Genomic DNA, 14,092 nt, shown 5'->3' on the forward strand with positions numbered 1-14,092 from the left:
GTTGAAATCACGTAAATGGGTTTGCAAAAGAAGAGGTTTTGCTGTCTGAATAGGTTGCAGATCTTCAAGGCGTGAGGGAAGATTTCTGTGATACCACATGATTTCAAGCTAGTAAAGCTTTTTAAAAATAAATAAATAAATTAGTAAAATCTATCACTTGAGCCAGTAGTACTTATCTTGATTCCCATTACCTTTTCAATTGGAAACCCTTACTTGCTATAGTTTAACCCCCAAATATCTAACTAAGGATTGAAGACCAAACATAAATAAAGATGTTCCTGAGACAACTTTTGAGAAGGTGGGTTTATACTATTTTCAGTAATGCTGCTCTTACAATTTCTAAACATTTCCAGTCTTTCTTTAAAAGTGGATGCAGATATCTCTAGCTTTTTTGTTTGGTTTTTTAGTGTGTGTACTGATTACTGCTCTATGTGTTTAAAGGAATTTTCAGAAAGCCTAAGGAAGGGTGAGATTATAATTTAATTCCAAACAAGTAGCTAATTCCTGTAGTTTTAACATAATTTTATAGTACTTAGTGACAAAGTTGCATATGGAAAAATAACTGATTCTAAAGTGCTCTTCCAATGTATTTAACCACCACCCTGAATGCATTTAATTTCCATTAGTGCTGGTAAAGCATGGCATTCTAATGATATAACCTGAGTTTGTGCTGCAGTGGATATTTATTCCCTGTGTGTCTTCACATAGTGTTCTTACAGATACTTAATGATACACTGGTGGATGACAGGAAATGATGATGCATTGCCTTCAGTGGGGAGAGCTCCTCCTTGTCCTCTCCTTATCTTCTATTGCCCCAAATTATTAGAAGGAAATTCTGTGAAGGGAGCTGTCTACATTTTTTTTTTGGCAATACAAGGTGGATGAATTTGTTTTCCTTCAAAGAAATGTACTAGATTATGATATCACATAAGAAGAAACAGTCTTAGCAGCAACTAAATGTGAATTGGCAAAGTTGCTGCAGGAAAAATGCATTCAATAAAGTGATCCGATAGATTTTTTTTTTTTTTGCACTGAAGAATTAATTATTTTAAAAACTAAAAAACTCTTTCAGTTGTAAAGTTTGTCTATTAAAATACATTTCTAAAGAGTAATATGAATCACACCTCCTGTGGTGACCAAATCTGATGGAGTGTGTGGGTGAAAGAAATGGCAAAAATATGAACATCGTACTTGGGTAAGTCAGAACTAAACTAACCGTGGGTAATTTTAAAAACCCTTGTCCAGCAGCTCTTCTTTTAAGAATAGCAGCTAAGATTGGACCAGCATCCTGGCATCTCTAGTAGATGATATAAAAGAAAGGTTGAGAATCATTAAGGATCAAGTCATTTGCAATTTTTAAAGTTAGGTAAGAAATCTTGGAGATTTTACTGCCAGCTGTCATATTCAGTTAGCTGTGTCATCTGGAACTTGAACCAGATAAACCTTTGACATAGGTGGAAACTTCTTCTACCAGAGACAGTTTAAAAATAGTGATTACATTTTTGTGATACTTTTACTTCAATGTATCAAAAAAGAAGTTCCCCACTTCATCACTTCAGAGCTGTAAGCTGCTTTGTCTTCAGCTGGCAGGTGCACAAAACCTTTTTTGCCTTTTTATCTGACAGTGCTGTAGAATAGAGTGCTTTTTGCACTTGTTCTTTAATGGCGGGAGAGAAAATAATAGTAACATTTTGAGTATATTCTGAATTCAAGTGTTGCTTTTTATGTCCAGTACTAGAGCTAGTTTGGCTTGTGGAATTTCCCCCTGTGTTTATAAGACCAGCTGACGTTTCACAGTCTAATTGAACAAACTGGCTGATAGATGGCCGGAAGTTTTCATCAGTCTTTGGCTCCAGGCACTGTGACAGGGCATATTAGTCAGGAGAGGAGTCTCTATGTGCTAACAGAGACTGCTCTGATGAACTGCTGCGTGCTGTGGGAACACTCTTGAGTCTCAGTTGTTGTGGACTTAATTTGCACTCATCCCCCAGTTTTGGTGTCTTGCTCTCTCCCCATGTCATGCTCACTTCATCTTGCTTTTCTCTGGACTCTGCCCTGTGAGTGTATGGGATTTAAAGAGGCATACTGTATTTCATTCTTGAGATTAAAATTACAAAAGTATTGGGAAAAAAATGGACAAAAACTCCTCATGACAAGTTCTCCTCAGTTTTTCTAGAGTCACAATTGATTGAGGCAGGCTGGCTGTTGTGTGTTTGCTGGCCCAAAAAGGGATGATCTGCAATTGTTTGCTTCTTCCTTCATTTGATACTGGAATGAGCATTTCCTTTGCTTCTATTTTGTAAGGGTTTTGATCAGCTTATTCATTTTATTGCTTAATTACATAGTAGGCCTTAACTTTGAACAGGTTTCCTATCATAAGTCCCTTAAAATGTTGAGATTAAGTTGAACAGTCACAAATTGTTAGAATGTTTATCTTCCTTTGTAACATGAGGGAAAATCTCCATATTTAATAATATATCAGTTAAATTCAACACTTTGCTCTTTATGTCAAAGCTTCAGTATTGAGATGTCTAAGTAGACATAAATATTTACCATGACCTGTCCTCTAAAAGTAGCAAGGTGGGAGTGGGAAATGAAACATTTTAAGACATTATTAATATCTGTCTCAATAAATGAATCAGAAGCTCAAGCGTGGCCACTTCCAAGCAATTGGAGACTGTTTTATCCATATTTCCACATTTAATTGGCAGAGTTCGGATAAGCAATTGCAAAACCCATTACAAGTATGCAAATCAACAGCACAGTTTGGCCCATGTTATGACAACTATTAAAAAAACTGATGAAAACAGATTGTTTGGAAAGATACTGTGTCTACCTGTAAAGTTTTCAAGTAATAGTAAATCTGCCCTCTTGTGCTAGTAATTATGAATTTTTTTTGTTGTTATTGTTGAAAAATCTCCATTACATTTCAAGTCTGAATTTGTCTGACTTCAGTTTATAGATTGTTTTGCCTTACCCCACGTTAAAGTCATGTGACTTTCTGACCTCCCAAGTTCACTTATGGATTCATATCAGGAGCTTTCTTTGGTAAGCTGAATCAATTGAACTCTTTAAGCCTTTTGTCATGAGACTTTCTTATCAGTACTGAAGTAGGTTTTTAGTCATATTTTCAAACGCTAGCTGATATTTTGATAATCCTCAAGATTAATATTGACGTTGGGGAGACAAAAAGGGCAAAAGTAAAGCTTATATTTATAGGATATTAAACCAAAAGTGCTTCAAGCACTGGTGGAATACAGGTGAAGTTAGCTGCTACTTGAAACTTCAGATCTGAAAAGTGTTATGAAAGAAGTTGCAATGCAATAACTTGTCAAGCAAAAGAACTAGAAAATGTAAGTGCTGTCAACCTGAAGAGGGCAACACAACACAGCAAGTTTCAGCATTTTGTTGGCTAGTGTAGAATGCTCTTGAACAGATGTCTGTGCAATGCCTTATTTTTTTTCTTATTTATTGAAAATGATGTTTTAATAAAGGACCTGCTGAAAATAGACATTTTGTTTCTTAAGAACTTTCTTTTACAAGGAAGAAGTTTGAGCGAATAGGAAAATCATGTGAAATGCTGATTTGTGTAACAGAACTGGGCTCAGCTGAATTTCTGTGCTGAAGATAAACAAATGGACTCTGATTTATTCTAATAATTGATGGTTCGGTACTAAAGAAACAGTAGCACACTTTCACCAGTTTTAAATTACTTCAAAATCAAAGCTCTATGAATAAGAAAGTTTAAAAGCTTTGTCAGGTAATACTTTTCCTAGTGCCTCATGTTTGGGGAAAAAAAGAAAGAAACCCTTCTATCACATATTGCACTGGAGCAGTGTGATCCTTATGTACTTGTTTTCTGAACTGGGTTGTTTGTTCTGTGCTGAAAGTAATAGTAATGTGACTAGTTGTCACCTTGAGTTGAAGGTCACTGTCACCACATTGCACCAGAGGTTCCATAATTGCATAAGCTTTTCTTAATGCATCTCAGTGCTCAATGAAATGAGCTGGCTCAAACCAGTGCTGCTAAAGATGACTTTTCTTACATATTCTATATTAAGGAGGGCTCGTGCAGCTCTCTTAGAAGACTTAAGGAACCCATGTGCAAGATCAGCCTTGTGCCTTTAAGAATCTTGGTACAGGATGGGAGCTGTCAATCAGAGTTTCAAAGAAAAATTCTGAGATGATAAACTGTATTCATTGTCAAAATGTGACTAAAGTTTCCATAAATATGCCCAAGTTGTCTGTAAAACTGTCAATCTGCCTAGTTCAAAGCTATTGTAAAAGTTGTACAGTGCTCAGGGAAGGAGATGCAGAGGAGATGGAGCTGTAAAACCTCGATTGAGGTTGATTCCCTGCTGTGGTTGAGCTGTTACCAAGCTGGATGGTTTTAAGCTAGTTCAGGCTTGTCACTAGGAGGTACAGTAATTCTTCAGAGTTGAGTGTAGATGTAGCTTCTACACAATGAATGAAGTAGTTTTGCTTGTATGAGAAGCAGTTTGTTGAGGTGTTCTGAGTTACATTATATCTAGTTTAAAAAAAATTAGGATATACTCGATTCTGCATATTGGGGAAAAAATGGGTAGTATTTTTTTTTTAAATCCTTTTTTTATCTTTGCAATACTTAAGTTACTTGTAGATCTCAGAAGAATCTAATTATATGAAAAACCAATATAATCCTACTAGTTACTAACTTAACTTTGTGTAAACAGTTTTGTAGATTTTTTTTTTAAGTTAAAGTACATCTTGACTTACAATGAAATAATGAACACTTTGTGTGGGGAAAAAAAAGTCGGTTGCCAATTTGAAAATACCTTAATCTTACCTCTTATGCACCCCCAATTACAAATGAGTAGTTACTTTTTTAACCAATTGGTACTGTATAAGATTCTTCAATTGTTGTCTTTTCTTTGGATTGTCTTATGATAATGGAGTTTGGTGTAAATAAGTTTGGGTTAGTGTTCTTGCAACAAGTTGAATTTAAACCCTGAGATTTGAATTCTTGTGGCTCCCTAAACTGTTTCATTAAAGTGGTACTCTTGTAGATTTATATATCATCCTAAATTTGTTAGGAAAGTAAGTGTATGCATGCAATTAAAAAAAAAAACTGCACTTTTTACCTCAACCTTGAATCTTCATTCTTAAGAATATCAATAGATTGAGAGGCTGTGATGCAGTAATTCAGTCGAGATGGGTCTGTGTACAGTTACTCATCGATCTTATAATTTAAATGCATTGCTCTTTAGTATATTGCTGCTTTTCCTCTGATCATTAAAGGTGATCACTTTAGTTTTCCATTTCACTTGCTTTAGTCAACACAATCTGATTTGCCACTTTCACCACATACTTTGTAATGTGGGCAGGTTCTTATGTTGTGGCAAAAGGGACTTTGCCTACCTGAAGCTTAATGTGGAGCTGTATTCCTCAGAGATTGGCTCTTGTACTCTGATGTAATAGCAAGATTAAAAAAAAAAAAAAAAGTAGTTGGTGAGCTGCTTTACTTAGAAAAAGGGAAAAAGCTGATAGGGAATTTTTCCTTCAGAGAGATGAGGAATGTCATCTTCAAGGGTTATTTCTGTGGCTGTGCAGTATAAGCAATGCCTATAGAACTAAGCCTAGCTAGTCTACGATGCTGATGCAAAACTCTGCATAGATGAAAGCCACAGCCAGTACTTGTTTTGACTTATCAATAACAGTATGCCACCTTTACTTATTTTTAAATAAAATAGGTGAATAAAGCAGGTTAACTTTTGCACAGAATTGAGGATTAGGAAATAGAGAAAGTTTCTGTTTTTTGGAAAGTACCAAGACTTCTATTTGCACTTTCCAGAAGACTGAAAGCAAATTCCCTACAGGTAAATGTGGAATGGAACAAACCTATGAGGAGTGGGATATGACACCATACTTTAGAAGTACAATATGAATTAGCAAACAAATTTTTGAAATTTTGCTGCCCTTGATTATAGGAGTTCTTTCTAGTTAATCATTACTGTAGAAAACTACAGAGAAATATTGGATTTAATGGTTTTGAAGTAGCTTGAAAGTGGTTTATGAAGTATTGTATTCTTCACTGCTCTTAAGCAAGCAATGTAGTGTTTGCTTTTGTGGATGTAAATCCATTTCTAAAGTTGTTTGCTTCATAGGTAGTCAGTACTCAATTGCTCATTTGTTAAGTGAGCCTTAGGTCTGCATGTGCACATAAAATGCTGCAGCTGTGAAGTGCACTATTGATTTGTTGTCTCTGACTCTTCAGATATGTTGATATTTTACCAGTTAAAAATACAAATTCTTTCCTGGGAAGGAAATGTAATACTTCGAGGCCATGCTTTTATTGTAGGTGTGTTTGTCTTCTCAGGGCTCAACAAAACTGCCTCTTGAAGCTGTTTTTTGTATTTAGTCTCTGCTATTTCTGGCTATATGATGGTTGCCTGTTGTCTGCTCTGTGTCTCAAGTGTTGACCTTCTTCTGCTTCTAGGATCTGTCCAGTTCACCTGACATTAAATAATGCAAATTCAGTTGTTCAGAGAATACTTCCCCTGCACAAGAAAATTTGATAGATCGTTTGAAAGACCAGGCACCAGCCAGAATGTGGTCAGACATGCTTGTTAAGCATATTGAGTGGTCCTTTCGCAATTTTTTGTATGGAATTGGAACTTTTGGCAATACATACTCTTGTTAAGAATGACCCACAAGTTATAACAGGACCTTAGCAGTGGGACCTATGACAAGGAAGGTAAATTGTATCCTGGGCTGCTGTAGGATGAGAGTTGTCAGCAGCTGGAGGGACAGGATCCCTCCAGTCTACTTGTCACTGGTGAGACCACACCTGGAATCCAGTTTTGGGCTCTCCAGTTCAAGAGAGACATGAAGCTATGGGATGAGAGTACAGTAAAGTGCCACTGAGGTGATTGGGCTGAATCTAATGTGACAGGAGAAAAAAAGGCTGCAGGACTGGGACTGTTCAGCCTAGAGAAGAAAATATTTGGGGATGGGGAGTTCTCATCAATGTGTCTATCTGTCTGAACATCAGAAAATACTGTGAGTGCAAAATCAATGTGGACAACATGATGCATCTTTACAAGGAGTTACAGAAACTGAAGCAATGTCTTTAGAATATTCTGAAGTGTCACAATGTGCTCAGCCCATTAAATTTTTAATCAGTTTGTTAAGGGTTGCTTTCTAACTACACATATCTTTTTCAGATAAGTAAAACATGTGGTAGGACTTTAACTTTCAAATGTTTTACATGGTTCTAATTACTCATTTTGTTGCTATTACATAAAGTTTTTTCTAAATGATTGTAAGGAAGCATTCTCTGCCAGTTTAAATAATATGACAAAGGGTGATATTTTAAATGGTTCTTTAATCTTTTTAAAGATGAGCAAGTAATTGCCCTCAACAATGTAAGGGAGAATTAACTGAAATAGTTGCCATATTTCTCTGTAGGTTTATAATAATGCTAAACTACTGTTAGTTGTGTACAAAGTTAGGATAGAACTGAAGTTGTTTCATAAGTGTGCTCTCTTCAATGAAAGGCATCAAGGAAGACACGAGTTATTGTCCATGAATGATTAGGAGAACAGTCCTTAACCATTCATGATCAAAAATGGTTCAATATTATTGTCTAGACATAACTATAATAAGCCCTACTACATAAAATTTTAACCTTATTCCAGATGTGTTTATAATTCTAGTTGTGGCTTTAATTTGACTACAGTCTTGGCTAAGATACTAGATAATTTTAACATTATTACTTGCATCAATTCTTGGCGTAATACTTGCCACATGTTAGGGGGGCCATTGTTGAGGTCTGTTAAAGCTTCCACCAAAAAAACACATAATTCATCTTGCTTTTAAACCAGTGATCATTAATGTTCAGCACCACCTAAAGGCATTCTAGCTTGTGTAATACTGTTAGGAGTGCTTTCAAGAATAAGAGATTTTTCACTTTACTTGATGTTGTGATTTCCTTGGTATTTGTGATTGATACGACGATTACCTCCCCATCTAAGGAGTTTTAAAGAAGTAACCAAATACACATTTAGCATGACCATATTAAAGCATATGTGCATCTATTCATAGAATTATCTTCAGCTTCAAACTAGTGATAAACTTCTGCACTACTAATTTAGGTGACTGGAGTTAATGTAATTAAATGTATAAAGTGTAGCCTGTTGAATCTTTTGTTGTTGTTGTTGTTGTTGTTGTTGTTTCTAGCCTCTTAAAAATATTAGGGAGTGTAAAATTCCTGTCCATCATGATAAAAACCTTCAATGTAATGAGGAAACCAAAGCATCTTTTTTGCAACATAACTGCAGAAATTCTGATACCAACTCAAAAAAAGGTGACAGAATTCTTTTTTTTTTTTCCATAGGTTAAACTCAGGCATATATTGTAACTTTTACAGCCACTGAAAATGTCTAATTTATTAGAGAAATTTAAAATGTAATATGGGAAAACCAGATAATTTGATTTAACACATTTGTTGATTGTACAACTAGTCCTGCAACCCACAGTACATCCTGTCAGTGACTCAATTTTTGTGGTAATTCTGGGTAGGTGTGTTGAGAATGTGTATTCTTCTTTTTGTCTTACGAGTTTTAGTTACATGTTGGACATATAAAAGCATTACTTGGTTCTCTTATTAAAAAAATTTAATTAATTCTGTTTTACATTGAGTTGTACTTTGTTCTCTGAACATGGATGTGGTGTTGCAGGTAAGCAGTTCAAAACTTTGAATTCTAACAAAAGCAGTGCCAGGCTTATTCAAAGCACACAAAGTCATAACTAGAGCATCTTCTTGATGAACTTTGCAGAGACTAAAGAAATGCTAGAAATAGTCTTTTTGGTTTTTTTGGAATGTTGTTCCAGTCCTAATGTCTTAAAGAGTAAGTGAAATAGAAAAATTATCAAAGGTATAGAATAAAGCAGTGGGTTGTCTGGGAGAAGCCCTCTATTGCTTGGAAGATTTGAAGGAGAGGAGCAATGATTACAGGATAAAGGCATATCACATTGTCGTGTTTTATGCCTCTTGTAATAGAAGCTCAAAAAATACTAATGAAATTTGAAAGCTGACAGATTTCAAATAGATAAAACGAGATCATTTTTGTGTGTACTTTAGCTTGTTAAGCTGAAAATCACCTTTATGAAAGAGATGGAAATTTATTTTTTAAAGTTTTTTTAAGAGGAAAGAAACCAAACAACAAAAACCATCAACTCCCATCCAGAAGCATAGTTGTGTCTTCTCCACAATTAAATACTCAATGAGTCTGGTCTATTATTAAGCAAAAAAAAGTCAAAGATACCCATCCTGAAACACCAGCAAAACCCCAGCCTTTCAGCACCAGTGAAAGACCAGTATTTCGGATGCGGATTTGCAGTATCTTGCTTTTGGAGAGGCATGGTGGTGTGATGGTTCTGTGACTACAGCAACTCAACAACTTTTCAGTTAGTCACTTTTACATTGTGCATTGAGATTTTTTTATTGAAAACATTTCTACAAACTAGAAAGAAGACATCTAAAATGTATGGAAAAATATTTTTGAGCAAATATTTGCATCATTTTATTTTCAGGCACTAGTTAATTTTCCTGTTATTTCTTTTTTATATAAAATAACTTGCATCATTATGCAAACTCTTACTTCTAAAGCTTCTTGGTTGAGTTTAAATGAGTTTAAACAAAATGGCTCTATGAAATTAAGAGAGCTTTTTCTAGTATAAAGCTGCACAGATTATGAATTTGGCAAGTTACTGAAAATATGATAGAATGTATAGGGAAGTCGCAACTTTTATGGTTTTAGGTTGCCAGCTTATACACATGTGGGGATTGCAAGACATTTTTTTTTACTTTGTGAGTTCAGTATGTATGGTAACTTTCATTTGTTTGAATATTGAGGAGCAGCTGAGTGTTTAGGCAGAAAATCCAAATCCCATCCTCTTGATGAAAACACTGGTAACTGATTTTTCCAGATTAAAACCCAGTGGTTCATGAGTTATGTTTTTCATTTTAAGATGCATCCTGTATAAATATCTGACTAATTAAATTGTGGATTTCATGCAGTGTTTGATGTTGTGTTGATTCTGAAAAGGACCAGGCAAGCTGACAGCTCCTTTTTTTTTTTTTTTTTGCCAGGATGATAGGGAAGGAGGAGTTACAATTCTTAGCACAGTATGTAACTGTATAGCTTGTCTCTGATCCTGTGAGGCTTTACACTGCCTTAAAGTGCCACTTAAAACTTGCTGTCACCTGTAACTCTCCTCAATGTCAGTATACCTGAATAGGTAACTTTAACCTTTCTCACTGTGGTGTAATTTGTTTTCACTGTCACTTTCCTATCATTGTTAAGGTTTAAACTTTCTTTAAAAGGAGTAAAGTCTTCATTTGTTCTGCAAATCATCAGGTTTGTGGTAGTAGAGAAGATTGAGAAACTGCAGTTGCAGTGAAATCAAACTTTCTAGAAAATTTGTTAATTCAGAGATGAAGATTTGCTTTCATATAAATTCAGTAATTTGATACTAAATTGTGGATATGATCAGTGTGAAATGCACTGCAATTTTTTGGCTGAATGATTGTCTGCATGTGCTCATGTACTTGAAGGCATTTGCTCTGTAGAGGTTGGCAATTACTGATTGGCTTTCACCTGTTGTATCCTGCAAATGCATCCGGAATCTTTTGAACAGCTCACAGCTACATGGAGGCTACACTGTAAAATAAAATAATTTTAAAAGTGCTACATTCTGTTGAAGCTATGATTATTTATTAGGCAAAATGACAGCCATCGTATGAATGTTTGCTTTAGATCTGATGTAGATTATTTAAAATCATCAGTTATGCTGTGGGTTTATGGGTTAAATTACAGGTAGTGTTTTTTCTCATGATTGATTAAGCAAATATTGCACAAACCACAATATTATATAAGCAGTTATTCATGGTGGCTGTTCCTTCATGTCTTGTTGTAGTAAATAGAATCATAGAATAGTTTGAGTCAGAAGGGACCTTCCAAAGGTCACCTGGTCCAGCCCACCTGCTACAGGCAGGGACATCTTGCCCCAAACCAGGTTTCTCAAAGCTCCATTCAGCCTGGCCAGGACACTTGCAGGGATGGGAATAGAGTAGAAAGTTGTAGTTAAGTTGGTCTTATATTACTATACTTGAAAAAGGGTGGTGGCAAGATTTTTCGAAAACTATATATGCTCCTGTATGGCTGAGATACTTTGAAGAGTTATCCTGTAAACGTTGTGGAATGTAGGACGGGACTTTTCTTTTGATTCTTTTAATGCATAAAGCCTCTGCTGCATGTGAGGGAAGAAGTGTGTAAGCATGTTGGGTTAATACTCTGCCTGTAGGATTAGATTTGTGAATCACAGTCGTTGTATAAACAACATGCAGTTACTTCTGTCATTTTAACATTGATGAAGACCAGTGATTTTTATTTACTTTACCACATCTGTGTTGCTTAACACTTAAAATGCAAAATTGAATTCATTTTCTGTAATGTTTCGTGATAGCAGCTAAGGATATTGTTTGCAGCAGTCAGCAACTATGTGGGAGACTTGAGAAAAAACAACTTTGGCCTTTTCCTCTTGGCATTAAATTATTATAACTACGGAAAAAATTGACCATAATTTATTAATAAATAATGAGAAACTGCAGTACACACTTGGGAAATTCTTATCTTAAAAGTCTGATGATAACAATCTTTGCCTGCATATACTTCTGTTTATTTCCACTTCTGCTACTTCAGACGTTAAACACTTGGGAGTTATGACTGGACTTCTGTGAATATCCAATTATTTTTAAAAACTAAACTTGTTACAAAATTGTTTTGACTAAAACAGTGTTTTAGGGGGTTTATCCTTTTTTTTTGTCTTTTTTTTTTTAAGTTTTGCATGTACATTTCTTCAACATAATATGTCAGAGTTCACTTCTGTGGTCTGTCTGAGGTGGATGGATCCTGCTGGCTGTGTGCCTCCCATCATCTTTGAAATTTTCACATATTTGACTAGCACTGTTGATATCCACATTTGCTTCCCTGAGGACATAGAGAATTGACTACAGCAGCTAGGAGACTACTTCTGATCAGTCTTCATAAGAAAAACTGGGAAAATACTATTTTTCCATATTTGAAGACTATTAGCAAGAAGTAACAAGTAGCTGTGTGTCAACACTTCTGCACTGTACTGCCCTGGAATTACTTCTGAGGTAGTGTACCACTCTTAGGCAAAGACTCACTGCCTGCCTGTGAGTGAGTGACAGTTGTATTGTCATTCTTGATCTGCTTGTTGCAAACCTCCTCTGGGAGATGAAATACCTCTTGATGTTGTTTTGTTTCTATTTTTAATTACCATAACCACAGTTCTTAAATAAGCGTTAAAGATCTCATAGAATTAAATCTGGCCAGGGACATTAAGGGCAACAAGAGGAGCTTCTATAGGAATGTCAGGGATAAAAGGAAGACTAGAAAAATTGTGGACCCTCTCCAGAAGGAAATGGGAGACCTGTTTACCCAGAACATGGAGGTGTTCAGTGTCTTTTTTGCCTCAGTCTTCGCCAGCAAGTATTCCAGCCACACTGCCCAAGTCACAAAAGGGAGAAGGCAGGGAGGGGGAAAACGAAGAAGTGCCCATTCTAGAAGACCAGGTCCAAGAACACCTAAGGAACCTGAAGGTGCACAAGTCTGTGGGACTGGATGAGAGTCATCCCCACAAATCTTGAGGAAAGTGGCAGATGAGGTGGCTAAACCACCATCCATATTTGAGAAGTTGTGGCAGTCCAGTGAAGTTCCTACTGAAATGTAACCCCATTTTTTAAAAAGGGAAATAAGGAAGACCTGGAGAACTACAGGCTAGTCAGTCTTATCTTGGTGCCCAGCAGAAGTCATGGAGCAAATCCTCCTGGAAACTATGGTAATGCATATGGGGAATAAGGAATTTGGCTTGATCAGCCTGGAGGAGAGAATGCTCCCAAGAGACCTTCCAGTACCTAAAGGTGGCCTACAAGAGAGCTGGAGAGGGACTTTTTACAAGGGCATGTGGCCCTAGGAAAAGGGGAATGGCTTTAAACTGAAGGATGCATAGTTGAAATCATTCTGAATTCCTTTGCATATCTGCAGCAGAAGTGGGCCATATATGTTCTTTACATATGACTGATGCCTTAAGTAGGCAGAAGGTTCTAGGTTGCCTGTCAAAGCACAAGACTTTTTTGTCTAAGTTGTAGTGTTTTTGCACCTAAATAGTTTGAAATTTTCAATATAAAATCTACTGGGAGGAAATCACCTGTTGAGCTGTAAGGGTACAGTATTGCTTTGACTTGGCAAAATATATAGGGATGTGTTGAACTCCTAAGTTTGTGCTCCCTTCTTGGTTTTTTTAAGTTAAGGATATATTCAAGTGGTTTTTAAAAGCAGGTTATATTCCCATAACAGAGGTTTGGGGCTTCAAAAAAAAAATTCACACTCTTATATCCATGACACTGTCTGTAAATGATCTTCACAGTTTTTCTGGAGTGATGGCTTACTTGTAATTGTTAATAAGCAAAAACTTACCTGCATTTCATTATATGAATGAAATGCAAGAGGAGGGCGGATGGGAGAAGGGGAGAATGCAGAAATACCTGATGTTTCTTTTGCTGCAACCTTTAGGTCTGTCCTAGTATCTACCTGTCTCAAATGCTAATACTACATATTTGCATGGTCCTTAAATTGTTGGTTTTGATTGTTTTTTATTAAAACAGGCAACAACAGAGAGACCTTTTATACAGAAGCTATTTCGACCAATTGCTTCAGGAGGACAGTTGCATACTTTGGGAGACCTGCTAAAAGATGTGTGTCCTAGTGCTATCACCCCTGAAGGTACTGCAGAAATAACTTTTTGTCCAATAAGATAATTCTTTTTCTGTTGATCAGTTGGGTTTTTTGGTGTTTGTTTGTTTGGTTTTTGTTTTGGTTTTTTTTGGTATTTTGAAGGTAGAACTAATTGTCAGTGCCAGAGTTTCAGATTTCATTAATTCCTGGCTCTTTAGTGTGCCCTGCATCATCTGCATGGTTTCAAGAGGATAAGATTGAGTCCTTAGTCACTCCTGAAGAATTAATTG

General features: G+C 36.0%; 1 protein-coding gene across 6 annotated transcripts in view; it reads left to right on the forward strand.

Annotated features, from left to right (window-relative positions):
- Positions 1-14,092, forward strand: part of ATG5 (autophagy related 5) — a 73,756-nt gene that overhangs the window by 32,608 nt on the left and 27,056 nt on the right. For all 6 annotated transcript variants that reach the window (XM_069011046.1, XM_069011048.1, XM_069011050.1 and 3 more), the window contains one exon: positions 13,733-13,850. In XM_069011046.1, the coding sequence (XP_068867147.1) occupies positions 13,733-13,850 (118 nt within the window). The remainder of the gene's footprint in view (positions 1-13,732; positions 13,851-14,092) is intronic.

Source organism: Aphelocoma coerulescens, chromosome 3 (genome assembly GCF_041296385.1).
Source record: "Aphelocoma coerulescens isolate FSJ_1873_10779 chromosome 3, UR_Acoe_1.0, whole genome shotgun sequence".
Classification (NCBI taxonomy): Eukaryota; Metazoa; Chordata; class Aves; order Passeriformes; family Corvidae; genus Aphelocoma; species Aphelocoma coerulescens.